At 42.0% G+C, this 16,614-nt stretch overlaps 1 protein-coding gene across 3 annotated transcripts in view; it reads left to right on the plus strand.

Annotated features, from left to right (window-relative positions):
* Positions 1 to 4,312, plus strand: part of USP32 (ubiquitin specific peptidase 32) — a 59,034-nt gene extending 54,722 nt beyond the window's left edge. For all 3 annotated transcript variants that reach the window (XM_065732062.1, XM_065732063.1, XM_065732064.1), the window contains exons 32-34: positions 325 to 770; positions 1,341 to 1,433; positions 1,976 to 4,312. In XM_065732062.1, coding sequence (XP_065588134.1) covers positions 325 to 770; positions 1,341 to 1,433; positions 1,976 to 2,149 — 713 coding nt within the window. In that variant the 3' untranslated portion in view covers positions 2,150 to 4,312. The remainder of the gene's footprint in view (positions 1 to 324; positions 771 to 1,340; positions 1,434 to 1,975) is intronic.
* The last annotated feature ends 12,302 nt before the right edge of the window (positions 4,313 to 16,614 follow it).

The raw sequence follows: 16,614 nt of genomic DNA on the forward strand, positions 1-16,614 counted from the left end.
ATACTGTGATACTTTTTTTTTTTGCTGAAATGCTCCTTTTTTCTGAAACCATTTCTGTTTGCATTGGAAAACTTAGTGAAGCTTTACTGTTTTATTTTTAATAAGCACTATCAAATACTTGTACTGTCCACGCTTGTGTGTAATGAGCTGAATTGAGTTGTGCTCCTGTGTGAAAGTCTCAGGTGTGTGTGTGCACAGCTACTTCTACTTTTGTATAGCACTCATTAGTTGCAGTGGAACGGTGTTCTTGTAATGACTGATTATTTGCAGAAGTCTGGTGTGTGTGTTTACTTATCTTAATAGTCCACTTGTTTTCTGTTGTAGCATCTCCATCTCTGGGAAGGAAGAGTGGAACCAGCTGTCCATCAAGTAAGAGCAGTAGCCCAAACAGTAGCCCAAGGACTTTAGGAAGAGGCAAAGGGCGTCTGCGGCTACCACAGCTGGGGAAAAACAAGCTGTCAAGTAGCAAAGAGAACTTGGATGGAAGTAAAGAAAACAGCACTGACCAGGAACAGAAAACTGCTTCTGATCGAAGTGATACACTTATGAGAGGGCAGAATTTGGGTGGTAGTCAGAGTGAACTGTATACTGAACTGTGTACTGCTCAGGACAGTGAGGTGACTCTAGCCAATGGGTACATCTGTGAGCAGAATGCGTATAGTAACGGTAGTATCAACGGTCAGCTTGATAACCACAGCGAGGATGACACTGCAGATGACCAAAGAGAAGAAGTTTGTGTTAACCCTATTTACAATCTATATGCAATTTCGGTAAGTTGGCTGTTTATGTAAGTGAACTGTCTTCGTGGCATTGTTTGATTAAATGTTTATTGTTTTCGTTACAAAAATTTAAGATTTATTAAATGGGAGAAGAGAGAGTGTAGTCAGCAAAATAAGTTTGCCTTTAAAACTGAGTGAAAAGGATGTCTCTACTTAGTGCTTTTTCTGCTTGGTCAGATCTAGTAAAAAAAAAAAGTCATCTAATAAAGAAAAGAGTAAAAACGAAACAGCCAGAAATAGCAGGAACACTGATATTCTGTATGAGATGAAAAAAATAATGAAATAAAATTGGATAGTAAAAGAAATTGAAGGGCAGAGGGAGACTGACTGTGGATGGGGCACATTCTGCTGCTGGAGCCAGCACACATGGGGGGTCTGGTGCATGCAGTGTGCTGCTACTTCAGAGGAAGGAGGTTTTGTTTAAGAAAGGGTAGCATTTAATCATCCTTGGCAGGTGTGGATTGTCACCAACCATTGTTACTTAGTAAAAAATGGTGAATTTGTTCTGTGAATTCTCAGCTGTGATGACTGAGACAGAATTTTCTTCTTCTTTTCCCTCAGTGCCATTCAGGAATTATGGGAGGGGGTCATTATGTCACTTATGCCAAAAACCCAAACAACAAGTGGTACTGCTACAATGACAGCAGCTGTAAGGTAAATCTTCTGTTGTAACAAATGGCAGCCATGGGTACCTAGATTCAAAGGAACTTGTGTTTTGTGAAATCTCTTCTTTTAAAACCATAAACGTCTCAAAAGTTGCTTCATTTAAGTATTGTTGTGGCATTTTTTGTTCAGCTAAAATTTTAAATGAGGCTTCTTTCAAGTTAACATTTATTCATCAGCTGCTATCACGTGGTTAAGGAAAGATGCTTGTTGTGTATGAAGATGGAAATGCTGCTGAAAATGGAAATCCAAGAATACTTTTTCATGATGCTAGCTGTTTTGTATTCAATTACTGAATAATTAAGTTCCACTATTTCTGAGTTATTTGCATTTGGCTCTATAAGATGTTATACTTTCCAAGTAAATAATGGAGCCTGATAACTGTAATAAGGAAGGGAGAAAAAGTGGTCCTTCTAGCTGCAAGCAGCCACTTAGGAGTACTGTTTCCAGGGCAATTGTGTGTATTTTAAGTTGAGTGACAGTAACACAATTGTGCCAGTGCCTATTTCAGAACGTGTTTTTCTTTTTTGCAGGAATTGCATCCCGATGAAATCGACACCGACTCTGCCTACATTCTTTTCTATGAGCAGCAGGGGGTAGACTATGCACAATTTCTGCCAAAGATTGATGGCAAAAAGATGGCAGACACAAGCAGCATGGATGAAGACTTTGAGTCAGATTACAAGAAGTACTGTGTTCTGCAGTAAACAGATGATCTTCCATGGACTGTTCGAATATGAGGGATAACACCCTGAAACTTACATTTGGCATAATGTTATAGAGACAGATAAGCTAAGTGTAGTTATTGTACCCTGTGATCTGAAAGCACAAAAAGAGAACCCTAACTAAACAGCAGTTAATATAGAAATAGTATTGTTTCGTTCTGTTGTCTCACTACATGCTCTAAATGTTTCTGATGTTAGACATCAGGCTGAGACTGCCATTGGCCTTTGAATAAAATGGTTTGAGAAAAGCCGACTAGGACCAAATAAGAGCTAAATTTAATAGTCCAAATAAGAGCTAAGCAAAGTAGTGTAGAGTTTATCAACTATTCTAACAACCCCCTGAAGTTCTCCTTAGATTTAATATATGGGGAAAAAATGTAGTGTTGTCTTTGGACAACATGATGTTGCTACCTCCTTTTTCCTGCAGTTTTATTGCATTTTACTGGCAAAACAGGGAAAGAAAGACAATGGAAAGTAGACAAATCTGAAGAATGGACATCAGAAGGTAGGAAAGTTTTCCAGTTTTGCCATCACTAATGTATCAGTTGCTTTCTTTATGTACGTTGGGAGCACAACCAAATCCTAATTTGAGAAGAGATTAATTTCTACACTTGAATGGTTTATTTTAACTGTGTTTTCTCCACGTGTTGGCTGTGCAGATCAACATGTTTCAGGAATGGCTTTTCTGCCTGAGGAGTGCTATCTTAAACTTTTGGGATGCCTCAAGAAGAAACTTCAGGTTGAAGAGAGTAGCGGTGATTGCACGCATGGTGTCTTAAAATGTGCACATTGCACAAGATGTTCCCAGCTTTTGGAAGGAGAGATGCTTGAGCTTATGTTTCATGACTGGTGTTGCTTTTATGTTTGCACTTTTTTTAAAAAAATCATATAATTAAATTCAAAAACAGTTTGTTTTTGTTGTTGTAAGGGCTCTGGAGTGAATGGCTGTGAATTAATCCACTGTGTATTTCAAACCAATAAGAAGCTGTGGCTGTCAGGTAGCTATCGTAGCATTCATGGGTTTTTATTTTTTTATTGGTTTCTTAATTTAATAAGGTTTCTTTTTTCAAAATTTGGTTGCCTTTTCAAATCTTCTGTTTTGCAACAGGTTATGCATATACTTGCAATTAAAACAGAATTGCTTTTCATACCCTTGCAAGATGCTCTTTTCAGTTAATGGGTTTATTGCATTGAAGGAAAGTATGAGCAGAGACCAGGAACAAGATGGTTCTTTTTTGAGTAGGCATTTCTTTAAACGTTTTCAGTGTTAGTGTTTGCATATATGAGTGAAGGAATATGTTTCCAACTTCGCCCCTTTGTTCTTCAGCTGAATCAGATTTTGTCACCTTCCAAATTCATTAGATTCCCTGTTCTCCCTAACAGTTGATACTTATGTTGTTGATGACTGAAATAAATTTTAGGCTTCTTTTTAATGTGTTTTACAAGAATGCCAAGCCCACCAGTAAGAGTATAATTTCCAGAAGGATCTGGGTTTTATCTATTTAAGAAATGATATCAGCTGATGTTGCTGTCTATACTCAAGCCAAAACCTCCTGTCTCTGGAGGCCCTGCCTCTGGCAGGGCAGCAGGTTGCTTCCAAAATAAGTATTGTCTTACTTGTCAAGTGTTGCTCCCTATCCCAAATTGCTCTTTTATCTTTAAAGTGATCTAAACATTGAGACTGAAGAGAAACAAATGGTGAGCTTCTAGGTTAGTGGCTTCATTCGGTTCCTGTTTGTCTATTCCTCCCTCCCTGAACTCCATGAAAAGTGAAAGGTTTTCAACTGATTTACTTTGAAACATTTTATTTAAGCAGGTAGCACAATCTACTAATGTTATTTGATCTTCTGTGTTTGTTACATTGGTTGTAATTAATTTTTTTAAATTAAATTAATTCATGATTTAGTAGTAAATTTATTAAGTTAACTATTAACTACATTCACTTTGTAAATTATTGTATAAAGCTTATTGACAATGCACTGACTTTAGAAAGATGTTAATGTACATAAATACCTTGTAAATAAAATAGTGTTGATGTACTGGAATATGAGCTGTATTAAAAAAAAAGGTATTGGTAATTGTATATGGAGTGAACCTGTTTATCTGTAACTATATTATTCAAACAAATTAAATACTGTGGATGCAGATAGTGTTGCTTCTTGTCAGATATTTTTAATAGCTCTTTTCCTGCTGTAAAGTTTCTGTGCTCTTTGAATTAAGCTCAGATGTATTTTTTCATTCACAAGACTGGAATGTGTGAGTGAGCTCCTCATCGTGTCAGCATCACTAAGCAGAGCTAAAATAACTCGATAGTTCTGCAGTTTGTTTTCGAGTTATTTTAGCTTTCCATCTGAGGATGTTCTGCTCAGTTTTTAGCATTTGCCCATTCAATCCTATTTAAAATGTGAGCCTGTATGTGTGTGAGAGAGAGTGACGTCCATTTCCTTCTCTGAAATAAGTGTGCAGAGCTCGTGCACTGCAGCGCGTTCAGATGCTTCTCTTCTCTTCTGTGGCGGATCTTTGATGACAGATCTGAAATGAGATTGGAGATGATTTAAATCACAGTGGGTGAACCTGGAATTCCTGGTTCAGTACCCCTGGGAAGGCTTTTTTTAGGATTGAATTATTCTTTGAATGCATCGGGCAGCTACAATTCAACCTACAAAACCTCACTCCGGGTTCCCACGCCGTGATAAGCACAGGGCTTGGAGTTTAACGTGGAGTCATTGAAGACTTCCCTTCCAAGCGCCCAGAAATCCCGGACCCAGAGCTGTGCAGACCCATCCTTTCTGTGGAGCTTCAGTATCATCCGCACCACGCGAGGGCAGCGCCGCTCCCTCTTGCAGCCATCGCTGCTATTTTGCGCCTGTTTCTTTGATCAGTTACGCGCAAATAATTAACAGGTGTTTTAGATCGAGCAGAATTCTCGCTTTCATCAGCTGGAAATAACATACAAAGAAAAGGAGAATGCACATCCAAAAGCACAGTCCTCAGGAACGGGCTGAGGAGCAGTGCACGTGTGTGACTTCGGAGTGTGTGCTCTTCACCTGTGCAAGCTGCTGTCTGCACCGTGATGCTGCTGCAGAGGAAACTCTTCCTGTAGCTAAAGGAAGAGAGTCACGTGTAGCTCAGGCAGCCACAGTTTCCTCTGATTTTGTTTTATCACTCGTTACTTCTGTAAAAATCAAGGAGCAACTCGTGCTGCAAAGAGCTCTTCTGTTCCATCCCAGTGTTAAAAGTGCTTAGGTACGGTGACGGTTCCCTGCGCTGTGGGTGAGGTCAGTACAGAGTGTGATGTTTTCACTCACTTTACTTTACAAGTCTCAGCAGATGTTTGCTATCACGTGCCACTAGCTCAGAAGGTTGCTTTTTTTCCCCCCAATTTCTTTATGAAGGGAAAAAAAAAAAGCTTGAGGTCAACTGAAGCTCATTGTACTTCCTCAGGTGGTACTGCAGAGCTTCAGGAAGAGTGGCCCTTCAGCAGCGTGACATGGTGCCAGGTGACCATGGCAGAAAGTCCTTGGGGAACGATTGCACAGCGTACAGAGTGACCTCAGTGTGCTGAGTTTGAGCTGTTGGGTGAACTGGGCTGGGGGAAGCTCTCCACGTGTGCATCGGATTTACAGAGAAAAGAGAATATTTGAGAAAATGTCTTTTTTTTTAGTGAGAATCGAGGGACGCTTCCTCTACCAGGATCCAGGATCTTTCCACAGTGTTCACATTTACTGATTATACTTCAATGCGTGCCATGTCTCTGATGTGCCCTGCTGATAGGTTTGAGCTGAAGCAGAACACCACGTTAACAAAGTGAGAAGTCAGAGGTGAAGTCAACCACTTAAACGTTGGAGCGGTAACGGCTCTGAGGTGAACATGCAGAAATAAGAGGCAAAAATCGATCTTGCTGTTGTTCGGATGTGAGCCAGTGGATAGGTTGTGCTTCAGAAGTGAGATATCACTTGGGGAGGTTGCATGCACTCATTGGTTCACGGGATTTCTCAAAAGAAGGAAACTGTAACCCCAAGAGCTCTGATAAGCGGATTGTAACCGAACTGCGTTTTCATCTGAAACTATTGTTCTGGTGATGAAAGGTAGGTTTTGTATTTTCTCTCAACTCTCCAGTACTGCAATTCATTAACAATGATATTTATTCTTAGGCAATAATCCATTTCAAAAGTAAATGAAATGATCTTTGGAACATGGAAGCTTTGCTCTCGGAAACTGTCTGAAACAAGGGCCGTGAGGTCCTTGATGCATGAGCGCTTGGTCACGTATTTACTTCTTGACTGTGTATAGCACAGACGTTTCCTCTGAGCAGCCACTAACTACATGAGACTTACTGATAACTATAATTGTGACTATTTTCTCAAAAAGGAAGTAAATCTGTCAGCTAGACCAAAGACAGAGTAAGACGGCCTGTCAGGGACTGCAGCACTAGGTGTGTTTTGTTTGATTCCAGATGTTTCCAAAAACAGCATCGTTACGTTTAGCTGGAAATGAACTATTGTTTTTTATTTTTGGGCCCTTGAAGATGCTGAATGGATAACCAAAGAGTGTGCATCAGTATCTCCAAGGCTGGACAGGGAAGCTGGTGTCTCGGTGGAAATGACACAGACTCTTGCTGTATTTAACAGTTTAATTGGAGCCTTAAGGGATCGTATCATGCCAAAAAAACTTGCAGGCTTTTTTTTGCTCTTGAGTGCCCTTTACTCCCCAAATCAGAACTATGAGGACTGTCCGAAATCAACAGAACCAACTTGGCCTGTGTGGATTGATAAAGTGGGCTGTGCGGGAGCTCTGCCCAGCTGTCAGTGGTAGCAGGCAGCCTTTCTTTACAGAGCATGAAGTCTAGCAACTGACTGGGTTTGGTTGTTTGTTTTTTTTCTCCCGGTAGAGAAAGAGAGGGAAAAAAGCAGAAGGGAAGAAGGTTACTTCTTACAGAAAGTACTGCATTGGATTGGGGAGTGCGGATGTACTGAAGTCCTGTGAGTGCCCCCTGCCAAGAGGAGTCAACTGCTGTCACTTCCCCCTGAATTTTAAAAACAAGTTTTTAAGAAGTGATTTTTATCTTTGCACCATTGTTTAAATCTGTTCTGAAGTTGCCAGTTATGGCTGGAGTGTATCCTCTTGTTCCTTGTGCTCCCTTTGCCTGGCACAGGAGATGGTGTCACTTATTTTCTCTCTATCGTCCGTTTGCCCATTATCTACAGATTGGGGCCATTAAACGTCCTGAGAAAGCACACGGACCCAAGGCACAGCTGCCCCCAGCTGGCTGAATGCCCACAGCATCAGCGTGCATATTATTTTCAGCTTTTGTTATACCTTTTTTTCCCTTAGGTCCAGTAAATGGAGGCAAGGAGTTAGTAAAATGCGGTCATTTGTGCTGGCTGATTTATTGTTTCACGAGAATAATCCTGACAGAATCTTGGAAGATTGTGCCTTTTGTTTGGGACCAACCTCCAGCTTCCTTGTTCACGTGTAAAAGATTTCCTGTTACTGAAAATGAGCAGCAATGTTTGATAAGGGCCCTTCAGCAATATTGGCCACCAACTGGAATGCTAAGGATGCTTCTAGATTTAAGGAAAATGAGTATTTTTGAGCCCATTTATGGAATGCAGAAATGCTGCTCTTCCTGCTGCTCTCAGTAGTTCACAAAGAAACCAAAGCACATAGGTGAAATCCTGGCTTTTTTGTTATTTAAAAGTCCCATGTTTGGATATCTACCTTTTTTTATACCATTGAGACAGACCTTATCCTTACCAAGGCAGAAATTGTTTTCATTGGTCCAGAAAATAATTCCCCTGAATGAATTGAGGTTGTTCTATATTTTCTATGTTTTCCATTTGGTGCAACGTAGACTTCATACAAATGAAATAAGTAATAATGAAACAAAATCTTCAATTAATCTTAAAGATATTCTTCTCTGAAGTGCTCTCTTTTTACTTCAGTTTGTCAGTGCTCTGTCGCAGCCAGGTCAGGCTTTCAGGCCTTGTCCTGTAGTACAGATTCTCTTCTAACTTACTCTTCATGCCTTTTTTACTTCTTCCCAGTATGTAGAGATGTAGTGTTGTTTTTACACCATCCACTGGAGATGGTTTTGATGGAACAGATAGAAGACATGAACTATACTGGCAAATATACTGCAGAAGAAATAGTTTGAGGTAACAGGCTTTAACTCGCAGGCTTTGCAGGACAACAACAGAGGAAAAGCTTGACCAGATGAGTCTGCTTGTTTAAAATGTGCTGAGAAATGACACAGGAAGTGCAGCATTCAGCTCGCCCCTCTTCGTGTTTAGCATACAATGACTGAGATGCTTTGCAGATTAAAAATTGTCCCTTCACTCAGTGCAGCATTTTGATGGAGAAAATATTTACTTGCGTTATAAATAAGCCTTGGCCTCCCGATGAGCTGCAGGAAAACTGAAGAGTTCATGCTAAGAACTGGATAACAACAAAGGAAAGCTGTTGCTTCAGAGCCAGGAACAGGATCCAGCACAACCAGCACTGAATTAAGAAAGCCCTTCAAAATGTGCTTGTGTTATGTTTGGAGTAATGAGACAATGCAAGGAACAGTGTGATTACAAACACGTGGCCCTTAATATTGTTACATCCCTCCTCCAAAGCGCTTCGTTGACATTGGACAATTGTCCCCATGTACTGCTCTCAGTGCCCGTGCTGTGCTGAAGTATGCAGCGAGGACAAAAATGGGTACAGAATTTGTTTATGGAGTCACGTTTAAGAGGATGAACTCAGTAACAGGGAGTGGATGGACATGTACTGAGGTGACACAGCCTCAAAGTAAACTGAAGATGAGGACAGTGAGCACAGCACGTGGCAGCAATACATCCTGCCACTGAGGAAGGCAAGGAGCACCCCGGGCTGGGTCAGCGGGCACATGGACGGTGCACTGAGGGCAGGGATCTCCCTGAGATTTGAACTCATTGCCAAACTCATGCGAGTGGGACAGACTGGGTTTTATAGCTCTGATGTTCACTTAGCGATCTGATCAATAATCCACCTGGATTTGGGATGTTTTCCTTTGTGTTCAGATCCATCAGCAAACAGAGCAGAAAGCGAGCTGAGTTTTGTTAGGTGGTGTATTCCTTTTGATGTGTAAGAATACTGCTTGGAGACTTTTACATCAAAACTATTCACAGGGGGTGAGGATGCTTGTTCAAGGAGCAGGAAAGGATTCCTCACAGGAAAACCCAAATGATGCATATTGACCACTCGTGTTTACAACCTTGTTTGAGAGTGAGTGAATTGGAAATGTTTGGTTGCCATGTGGTCTTTTTATCTTCAGCTTTGCTTACAAAATGTTCCTGTTTAAAATAGATTTGATAAAACGTTGGCAGCATATCAGAGAACTAATTTGACCATGATTTGTGGACAAAGATGTCACAGTAGGTCTTTAAACTTCTTTACCTTTTCCCCTCGCTGTATTTCTTTAAATGGTTGAATGAAATGGAAGTTATGATACTGTTGCCTCTAGAGCATGTGATTTTCTCAAATAACAATTCAGTTAATGAAGTCATTAAATGTTGCTTTTAGCATAATCCAGGGATGTGAGAGCTCAGTAAGACATGAGGCGAACTAGCAGCACTTCAAAGTAGTAAAAATTAAGAGTGACCTGAAGAATTACTGGCTTTGAGCACAAAATCTGTAGGAATCATAAGCTTGACTTGTTGTTTAAATGATTTTGATTTAACTGAGACAAAAGTGCTGGCTATATTTTAAAGTAGCCCTCTCTTTCATGTGAGTGACAGGCAGGCTAATATAGTAAGAGGCTGAGTGAGAAGAAAGGCAGAGTTCAAATGAATTAAAAGGAGTTAGGAGTTGATTAAAGGGAAGTAAGGGATGGAACACAGATGTGAGTACCCCCTCCGAACACACTTTGCCCTTAGCAGGGTTGGGTCTCTCTTCCTTTACTGGCAGGTTTTTGATGTTCTGGGGTAGAAAGCAAAAACCTCCTTTACTTCAGCTTTTGTGTTGAAGGAAGCATTGACCCTTTGTCTAACAAGTGCTCGGGCAGGTTATAAATCTGTAACTTTGCACTTCACCTTTTGTATCTTGCTTAATGACCTTTTAAAAATAAATGCAGAGTGGCTGAAGGAAACTGTATCAGGAGTGGAAAAGCTGACACTATGCAACCCGAGCTTCAGTCTGTTAAACAGAACTTCTTTTCTTTACTTTGTGGTTTAAAAAAGAAAAGAAAAAGAAAGAGAAAAAAAAATGGGACAGGGGTGTGTTTTTTAGTTGGCTTCTGTCTTCTGATTTTCAGCTCTTGCTGGAAAAATGCTGTGGGTTTTCTGGCCTATGGAGAGAGGCCTTCAGCCATTCTGCTGTGCCCAGAGGTTCTGGGGCTTGTTTGCTGCCTGTTGTTTTGGGGGATGCTTGCAGGAACCACCAGCACTGCTTTCGTTTTGTTTATGTGCATGAGAAGAATCAGTTTAGATTCGGAGCAGTTCTTTTGTTTCCTACAGTAATTTAATATACATAGCTTTAAGATGAAAAAATGTCATGATATCTTTTATCTAACTCCACGAGGACGTATGCTGTCCCTGAGGAGCGTCTTGATAGAAAATGTTGAATTTCTCCATTTCAATCAAAGGAAAACTAAGCTTTCCCACCATTTAGACCAGTGTGATATATATATATTTGTTGTGATGGTTTGAAGAATGTTTTGGATTTCTGTCTACAATAGTAAAGCACTGACATTATTTTCTGTTGTTTATATATTTTGCTTAAAACAAAAGCTCGCTCCGGAGGGAGGCATTTGAGGAAGAATCCTTGCAGATAAAACCCAGATTTATTTTGGATGACTGTTCTGGTTTATCAGCTGGCAACAACCTGAACGATTTAGAGGGATCAGCCTGCTTGCAGGTGCCTTGACCACAAATAATTTTAATATAGAAAATCCATGGCAGCTGAACTGGCTATCCTTTGCAATCTGTAGTGTGTATTTTCCAGTGATGTTACTGCTTAAAGCCCTCAGACGGTTGGGATGCCAAACAAGAGTGTGTTGTGAGCAGTCCCTGGGGCCGTTGGTAGTTTCTCCACGTCCGCAGCTGTGTGCCCCGGCTCAGAATGAATAGATGCAGAGTGAAGCAGTTTCCAAGTGCCCTCGCAGCCTTTTCTCTGCGGTGAGTCTCTGAATGGTTGCTGCTGCCTATTCTCAGGGTCTAACTGCAAACCTTTTCTTTCAAGTGTGCTTTTCCTCAAAGGCACAGCACTCTGATAAATGTTATGAGGTCAGTCTGAGAAATGTCTTAGATGCTTCACCTAGCAGCAGATGATGCAAGTACCAGCAGGAGGACTGGGAAGCTGTGCTGTCCGCTCTGGGGGAGTTCATACATGACATGCTTGTATTAACTTCTGGCTGTGACACTCCACCCCTTAAGGGACTGTTTCTTTTGTTAAAGCCCTGCCTCCTCCTTTCAGAACGTCGGCGTTTTAGTTCAGCCTTTGCACTTATCTACCATCCTCCAAGAGATTATTCCCCTGCCGTGTGCTTCAGTCCATCAGCTTTGGACCTTTGCACTTTACATAAATGATCCTGCCCGGGTTACAGATTCACGTGGTAAATCACCCCGATGTCGTGTGCAAAGAGCATCCTGCTCCAACAAAAATATATTCCTCATCGATCTGATCGAAAGCCGTATCGATGCCTCGAGCCTGACTTTCCAGGAAGGAGCAGCAATGCCCTGTGTGATTTACACAGCTGCCCCTGTTGGTTTTCTGCTGCTGTGTGACAGTTACGAGGAGCTCAGCACACGGTACTGCACAGCACTGAGCAGTGCAAGCAGTGGTACATCTCACTCACTGCTAGCATTTCAGTTCTGGGCCTTCTGCCCCTGTGAAGGCTGAATTTAAATGTGAACTCAACGTTTTCTAGTAGAAATTGCTACAGATCAATTAAAATATGTAGGGCTGGTTGTGTCAAGGCCGATTTCTTCCACTCTGTCTTTCTATTCTCTTCAAGCTTTGGAGCAATTTATTTCTAATTTGTGAATTCACAGCTGAGTGAATCTCTTGACTTGAAGAGCTGGGTAAAGGATTTGTGCTGATACAGTGTGTATCCTCTGAATTATGTAATATGATTCCTTTGTTTAAACATACAAATTAGTTTTCTAATTGGTTTGCTCATTAAAAGCTGGCAGCACTGTGCATTGCTTTGTGCCATCTCTAATCCTGGGCTGTTTTAAAGTATGGGGGATAAAAGGAGCAAGGGATGGGTGGAGGAAAAAACTGCTTTTCCAGCTCCTGTTAGAAATGATATCACTGTTAATACTCATAGAAGTCATCTGTGACAATCAGATTCCTCTTAATAAGAACAAATAGTGATGTTGACTGAACATTCAGCAAGGAGCCTTTTAGGAACTGCTGGGCACAAATGGGAAGGGAGGAGCAATAAGAGCAGTGGGATGAGAGCACTGCCTTTCCTTACATTCGCTCTCAGATAAGTTTGAGGATGAGAAAAAGCCAACAAGAACCCAGCATCAGTGTCAGGTGCACGCAGGCAGGCTGCCACTGGCTGAGCTTGTACAGAGTGCATGATGCAGAGGGGGCGACACAGTGCTGTGCTGAAAGTGATCTATTTGCCATGGAGTACCCTGGGATAGCTGAGCGCTCCATAATGAGGGTGCAGGATGTGTTAATCATTCAGTTTCAGCTCTGTTGGCAGGAATCTGACAGCTGCTTACAGCAAAGCAGGCACGGACACTTATGGTTTTATTGCCACTGCCCATGCGACCGGCAGATTTTATTATTGTGCTGTTCTTCCTGATTTTATGAATGGAGGAGCAAATCACTCCACTGGGATAAACTTTTGCCAAAACAAAACAAAAGAAGTTTGTAAAATAGCTTTTTCCTTTCTCTGTTTTGTTTTGGTTCAAGCTTTCTCTCTTTTCTCAGCTTTTGCATTTAGGCCCTATTTAGTCTGCTTAAAGCTGAGAACTCCAGGCAGATCTATTTGATGGAGCTGAGGCTGACTGAGCCATGTATGTATCAGCCAAAGGGAGAAAATGAACTACTGAAAGAATTAAATCCTACGTAGCTCACTGTGTGCTGTCTTTCCTTTGTAAGTAGGTTTACCTGTCGGAGTTGGCTGTGTGTGTGCTTCTCTGGTGCAGCTGTGTTACGGACCTGTGTGCACTGCCCCGTGGTACCGAAACAAGCCACAGGGTTTCACCAAACTCACACCTCCATTGGAAACCTAGATCTGCTGCTGAGGTCATTGGGGTCTTGTTGAGTAACTGTCAGGTGTTTTTTCTTCTTAACAGTCTTCATGTGAGGCCTTTATAAATCACTTATCTGCTTCCCTGCCATCTTTTCTCTGTCATAATCTCAGAATTTTCCTATGGCTGCAATAGAAAATGGCACTGACTTCTCCAGTGGGTTCCCATGCAACGGGAATGTTTGCTCTTTATGAGCTTTAATGGCTGTTTTCAAAATAAATCAATCTTGTGTTGTACCTTCTGTATTCATATCAGTGGGATCATAAACCTTAACATCCCATTTATGCTCTGGCGCTGCAATAGTAACAATCAGGACAATAGAAACCCATTTCAGTGTGGTTTTATGAGTGACACCAGAGTCCCCTTTTGCTCTGCTTGATAAGATGCTGTGTTGCTTGCCACTCAGATTGCTCTAAAATTACTGAAGTAAAAGGAGCTGTGGCACTATTTCTGCTTATAACCTGCTTCAGAGCCTTTATCTAACTGTCATAATACCAAAAATGGTTTAGTTCTGTCAGCATTTTGGGGCACTGAAATTCCCTGAGTTTGATGGTGAGTCCTCCCCTTAGCTTATTCATGTTGGATATGAAGTGCTGCACAAAAGCCAGAGCTGTCAGCTGCAGGACTGAGCAGGATGGGGAAGCCTTCAGCTCCTTGGTGGCCGACCACGTGTCTTCCTCCTTCATAAAGCAGCATCTTTCCTTCTCTTAGGCAGATTGCTGATTTCTCTTAGGATAATTCCTAGGTTCAACAGGGACTGCTGGATTCCATGACACAAAACTGTGCTTGACTGCGTGCAAGGAAGCATTTCAGGTAACGTGTACAACAAAGCCAAACGATTCTATGCTTTCAAAGATACAGCTTTCTTGTTGGGAAATGACTATGATTTACTCAGGCCTTAATCTCAACATCAGTGCAATCAGCAAAATGTGAAACTTCTGTCTTCCTCTCTCATAAATTCCTCATGACCACGTGTACCTGTGAACTAACCGAGGTACTTCTCTCTCATGCTGGGAACAATGCTGCTCTCAGTAACCTGGGAAGTGAATGGGTGTTGTCATGATGGTAATTTTAGTAGAGGGAAAGTAATATACTTTTTCCTTCACATAATAAAAAGAAAAGCTATTGGGAAGTTCAACTGCATGAAAATAGGTTATAAGGAAACAAGTGCCATAGGTAATAAAGTGACATCAGTTCTTTGGTACTTTTTAAATTCAAAGTGTGAGTACAAAATGTCTGAATCACTTCAGGAGACAAGAAGTAAAAGATGAGAAAACCTGAACTTATCACAACCTCTGAAAACCTTATACCCTTTGCACTGTAACTTTAACTGCAAATTGCGTTTAACCCTAAGAAAAAAAATAATCTCCCAGAGGCGTTTCAATTAATTGCTGTAGTTAATTACACTCACAATTTTACATTTCTGACTAGTTCTAATCAGGTTTTATGGACGTGTAAAGATTTCTTTCTGATGTTAAAAGCCTGAAGTGGGGTTTGTCTGGGGGAAATGCATTGAAGCTTTGTACTGAGAACTGCGTGTTCTCATTCTCAGCAGTTGGTTCGAGCTGTGTCTGTGTTCAGGAGGAGCAGGGAGGGTCCCAGGAGGGTCCCATCCCCCATCTGTGTGCTGGCCCTGCTGAGGTCACCGTGCCCCCTGCTCCTGCTGCCCTCTCATTCCTCCTCCCATCTCCTCTGATTGCTTTTTAACCTGCTCTGTGAAACATTTCAGGTTCAGAAATGCCAGTGAAGGCTTTTAATAGAGAGGCAGTGTCTCCCACAGCTCAGTTTACTTCTGGACTTGGGGAGGACTCTTGGCAGCATGGTGTGGGTTTCTGGCAATGTCGGCGTAACGCAGCAGCCCTAGTGCTCAGCACACTGCACACATATGTGCAAATATGTCCATGGTGATGGGCACTGGCACGCGTGGCCCCAAAGCACTGCCAAGTGGAAGTGCTCTGGAAATGTCCCCTGTGTGTGCCTGGGCCATCCATTCCCACCAGCCCAAAGCAGTGCTAATTCAATGCCCAGCCCTGGCCTGGCAGCACAGCAAAGCATTGCGTCTGCAAAGGCACATGGAGCAAAAATGCTGACGTGAGCAGGCTGCTCATTCCAGGTTCAGCACTGCCCGAGGTCCTGGCCCTCCTAGCCCTGTTCCCAGAAGGACATCTTGTTTCTCTCTGGCTCCTCACCACTCACCTCCTCGTGCTGGTACTCAATCTGAGCAGAAATTGTGTCTTCAAAAGCAGCACTTCAGCACGGAGCATTCTCCCCTGTGCAAGGTGTGATGTGGTGGTAGGAAATGGGGCTCTGGATCTGAGGTGCTTTACCTTATAGCTTGTACCAATACATGTATTATGCTTAAAAACCAGTCTGGGAAATCAGTTCAGCTGGTTCGTGGTTTTTTTTGTTCATGGGTAAGATAAGGAGGAATGTTTCACCTGGGTTTAATGTGGCAATATGATGTCTGCTGAACAGAAATGCTGCTGCTGAGCTGGCAAGCTGTGCCTACCCTGCAAAGACCACGTCTCCTTGGCAGAAGGGTGGGATGTTAGTTCTGCAGTGCACAGAAAAGGGCAATCTGAGCTGGTGTTTGTCAGCGGGAGGAGGTGACCCTACAAAAAACTGACAGGTTTTGGATAATGACCTTCTGTAGCAGCTGGAAATTAGCAGGTGTAATTCATATCTGAAAAGCCTACGTATGGGAGCACGCAGCTGTAGTCAGGGAGCCCACAGTCAGAGGGGTCTGATAATCTGTGTTGCCAAAATGGAGAAGTATGGAGCCTCCATGCTTTAATTTCTATGAAACAAAAATATTGTGTGCTACAGCGATGTGACTTACACTGAGAACATGAGAAAAATCTAAAGCATTGTCTAAAAAAGTATAGTGTTGAGAATGTACTCACTAAGGGTATGTTCAATCTGCCCATTGCTCAAAACGTGGTGCTGCACACTGAGTAAGCCATATTCTTGGCATCTGCTGAATTGAAGTTATTTAGGTTATATTTGTCTTTGAGCATAGGACCAGTATGATCTTTTCTTGTCATGTTCTCTACTTGCAGGGTATTGAGGAACGTCATGAAAGTGCGCTCAAAAGAGAGAGGTAAGTTGATCTTGGTTAATTTCTACATGGGTGGTTATACCAGGAAGATCTGTGGTACCATTTGCTGCCCCATAAGAGGTGGCACTAGGTCTGGTGAGCAATGCACTGTGCTC

Source organism: Cyrtonyx montezumae, unplaced genomic scaffold (genome assembly GCF_038088225.1).
Source record: "Cyrtonyx montezumae isolate F1298 unplaced genomic scaffold, pur_monq_1.0 scaffold_15, whole genome shotgun sequence".
In the NCBI taxonomy this organism is placed as follows: Eukaryota; Metazoa; Chordata; class Aves; order Galliformes; family Odontophoridae; genus Cyrtonyx; species Cyrtonyx montezumae.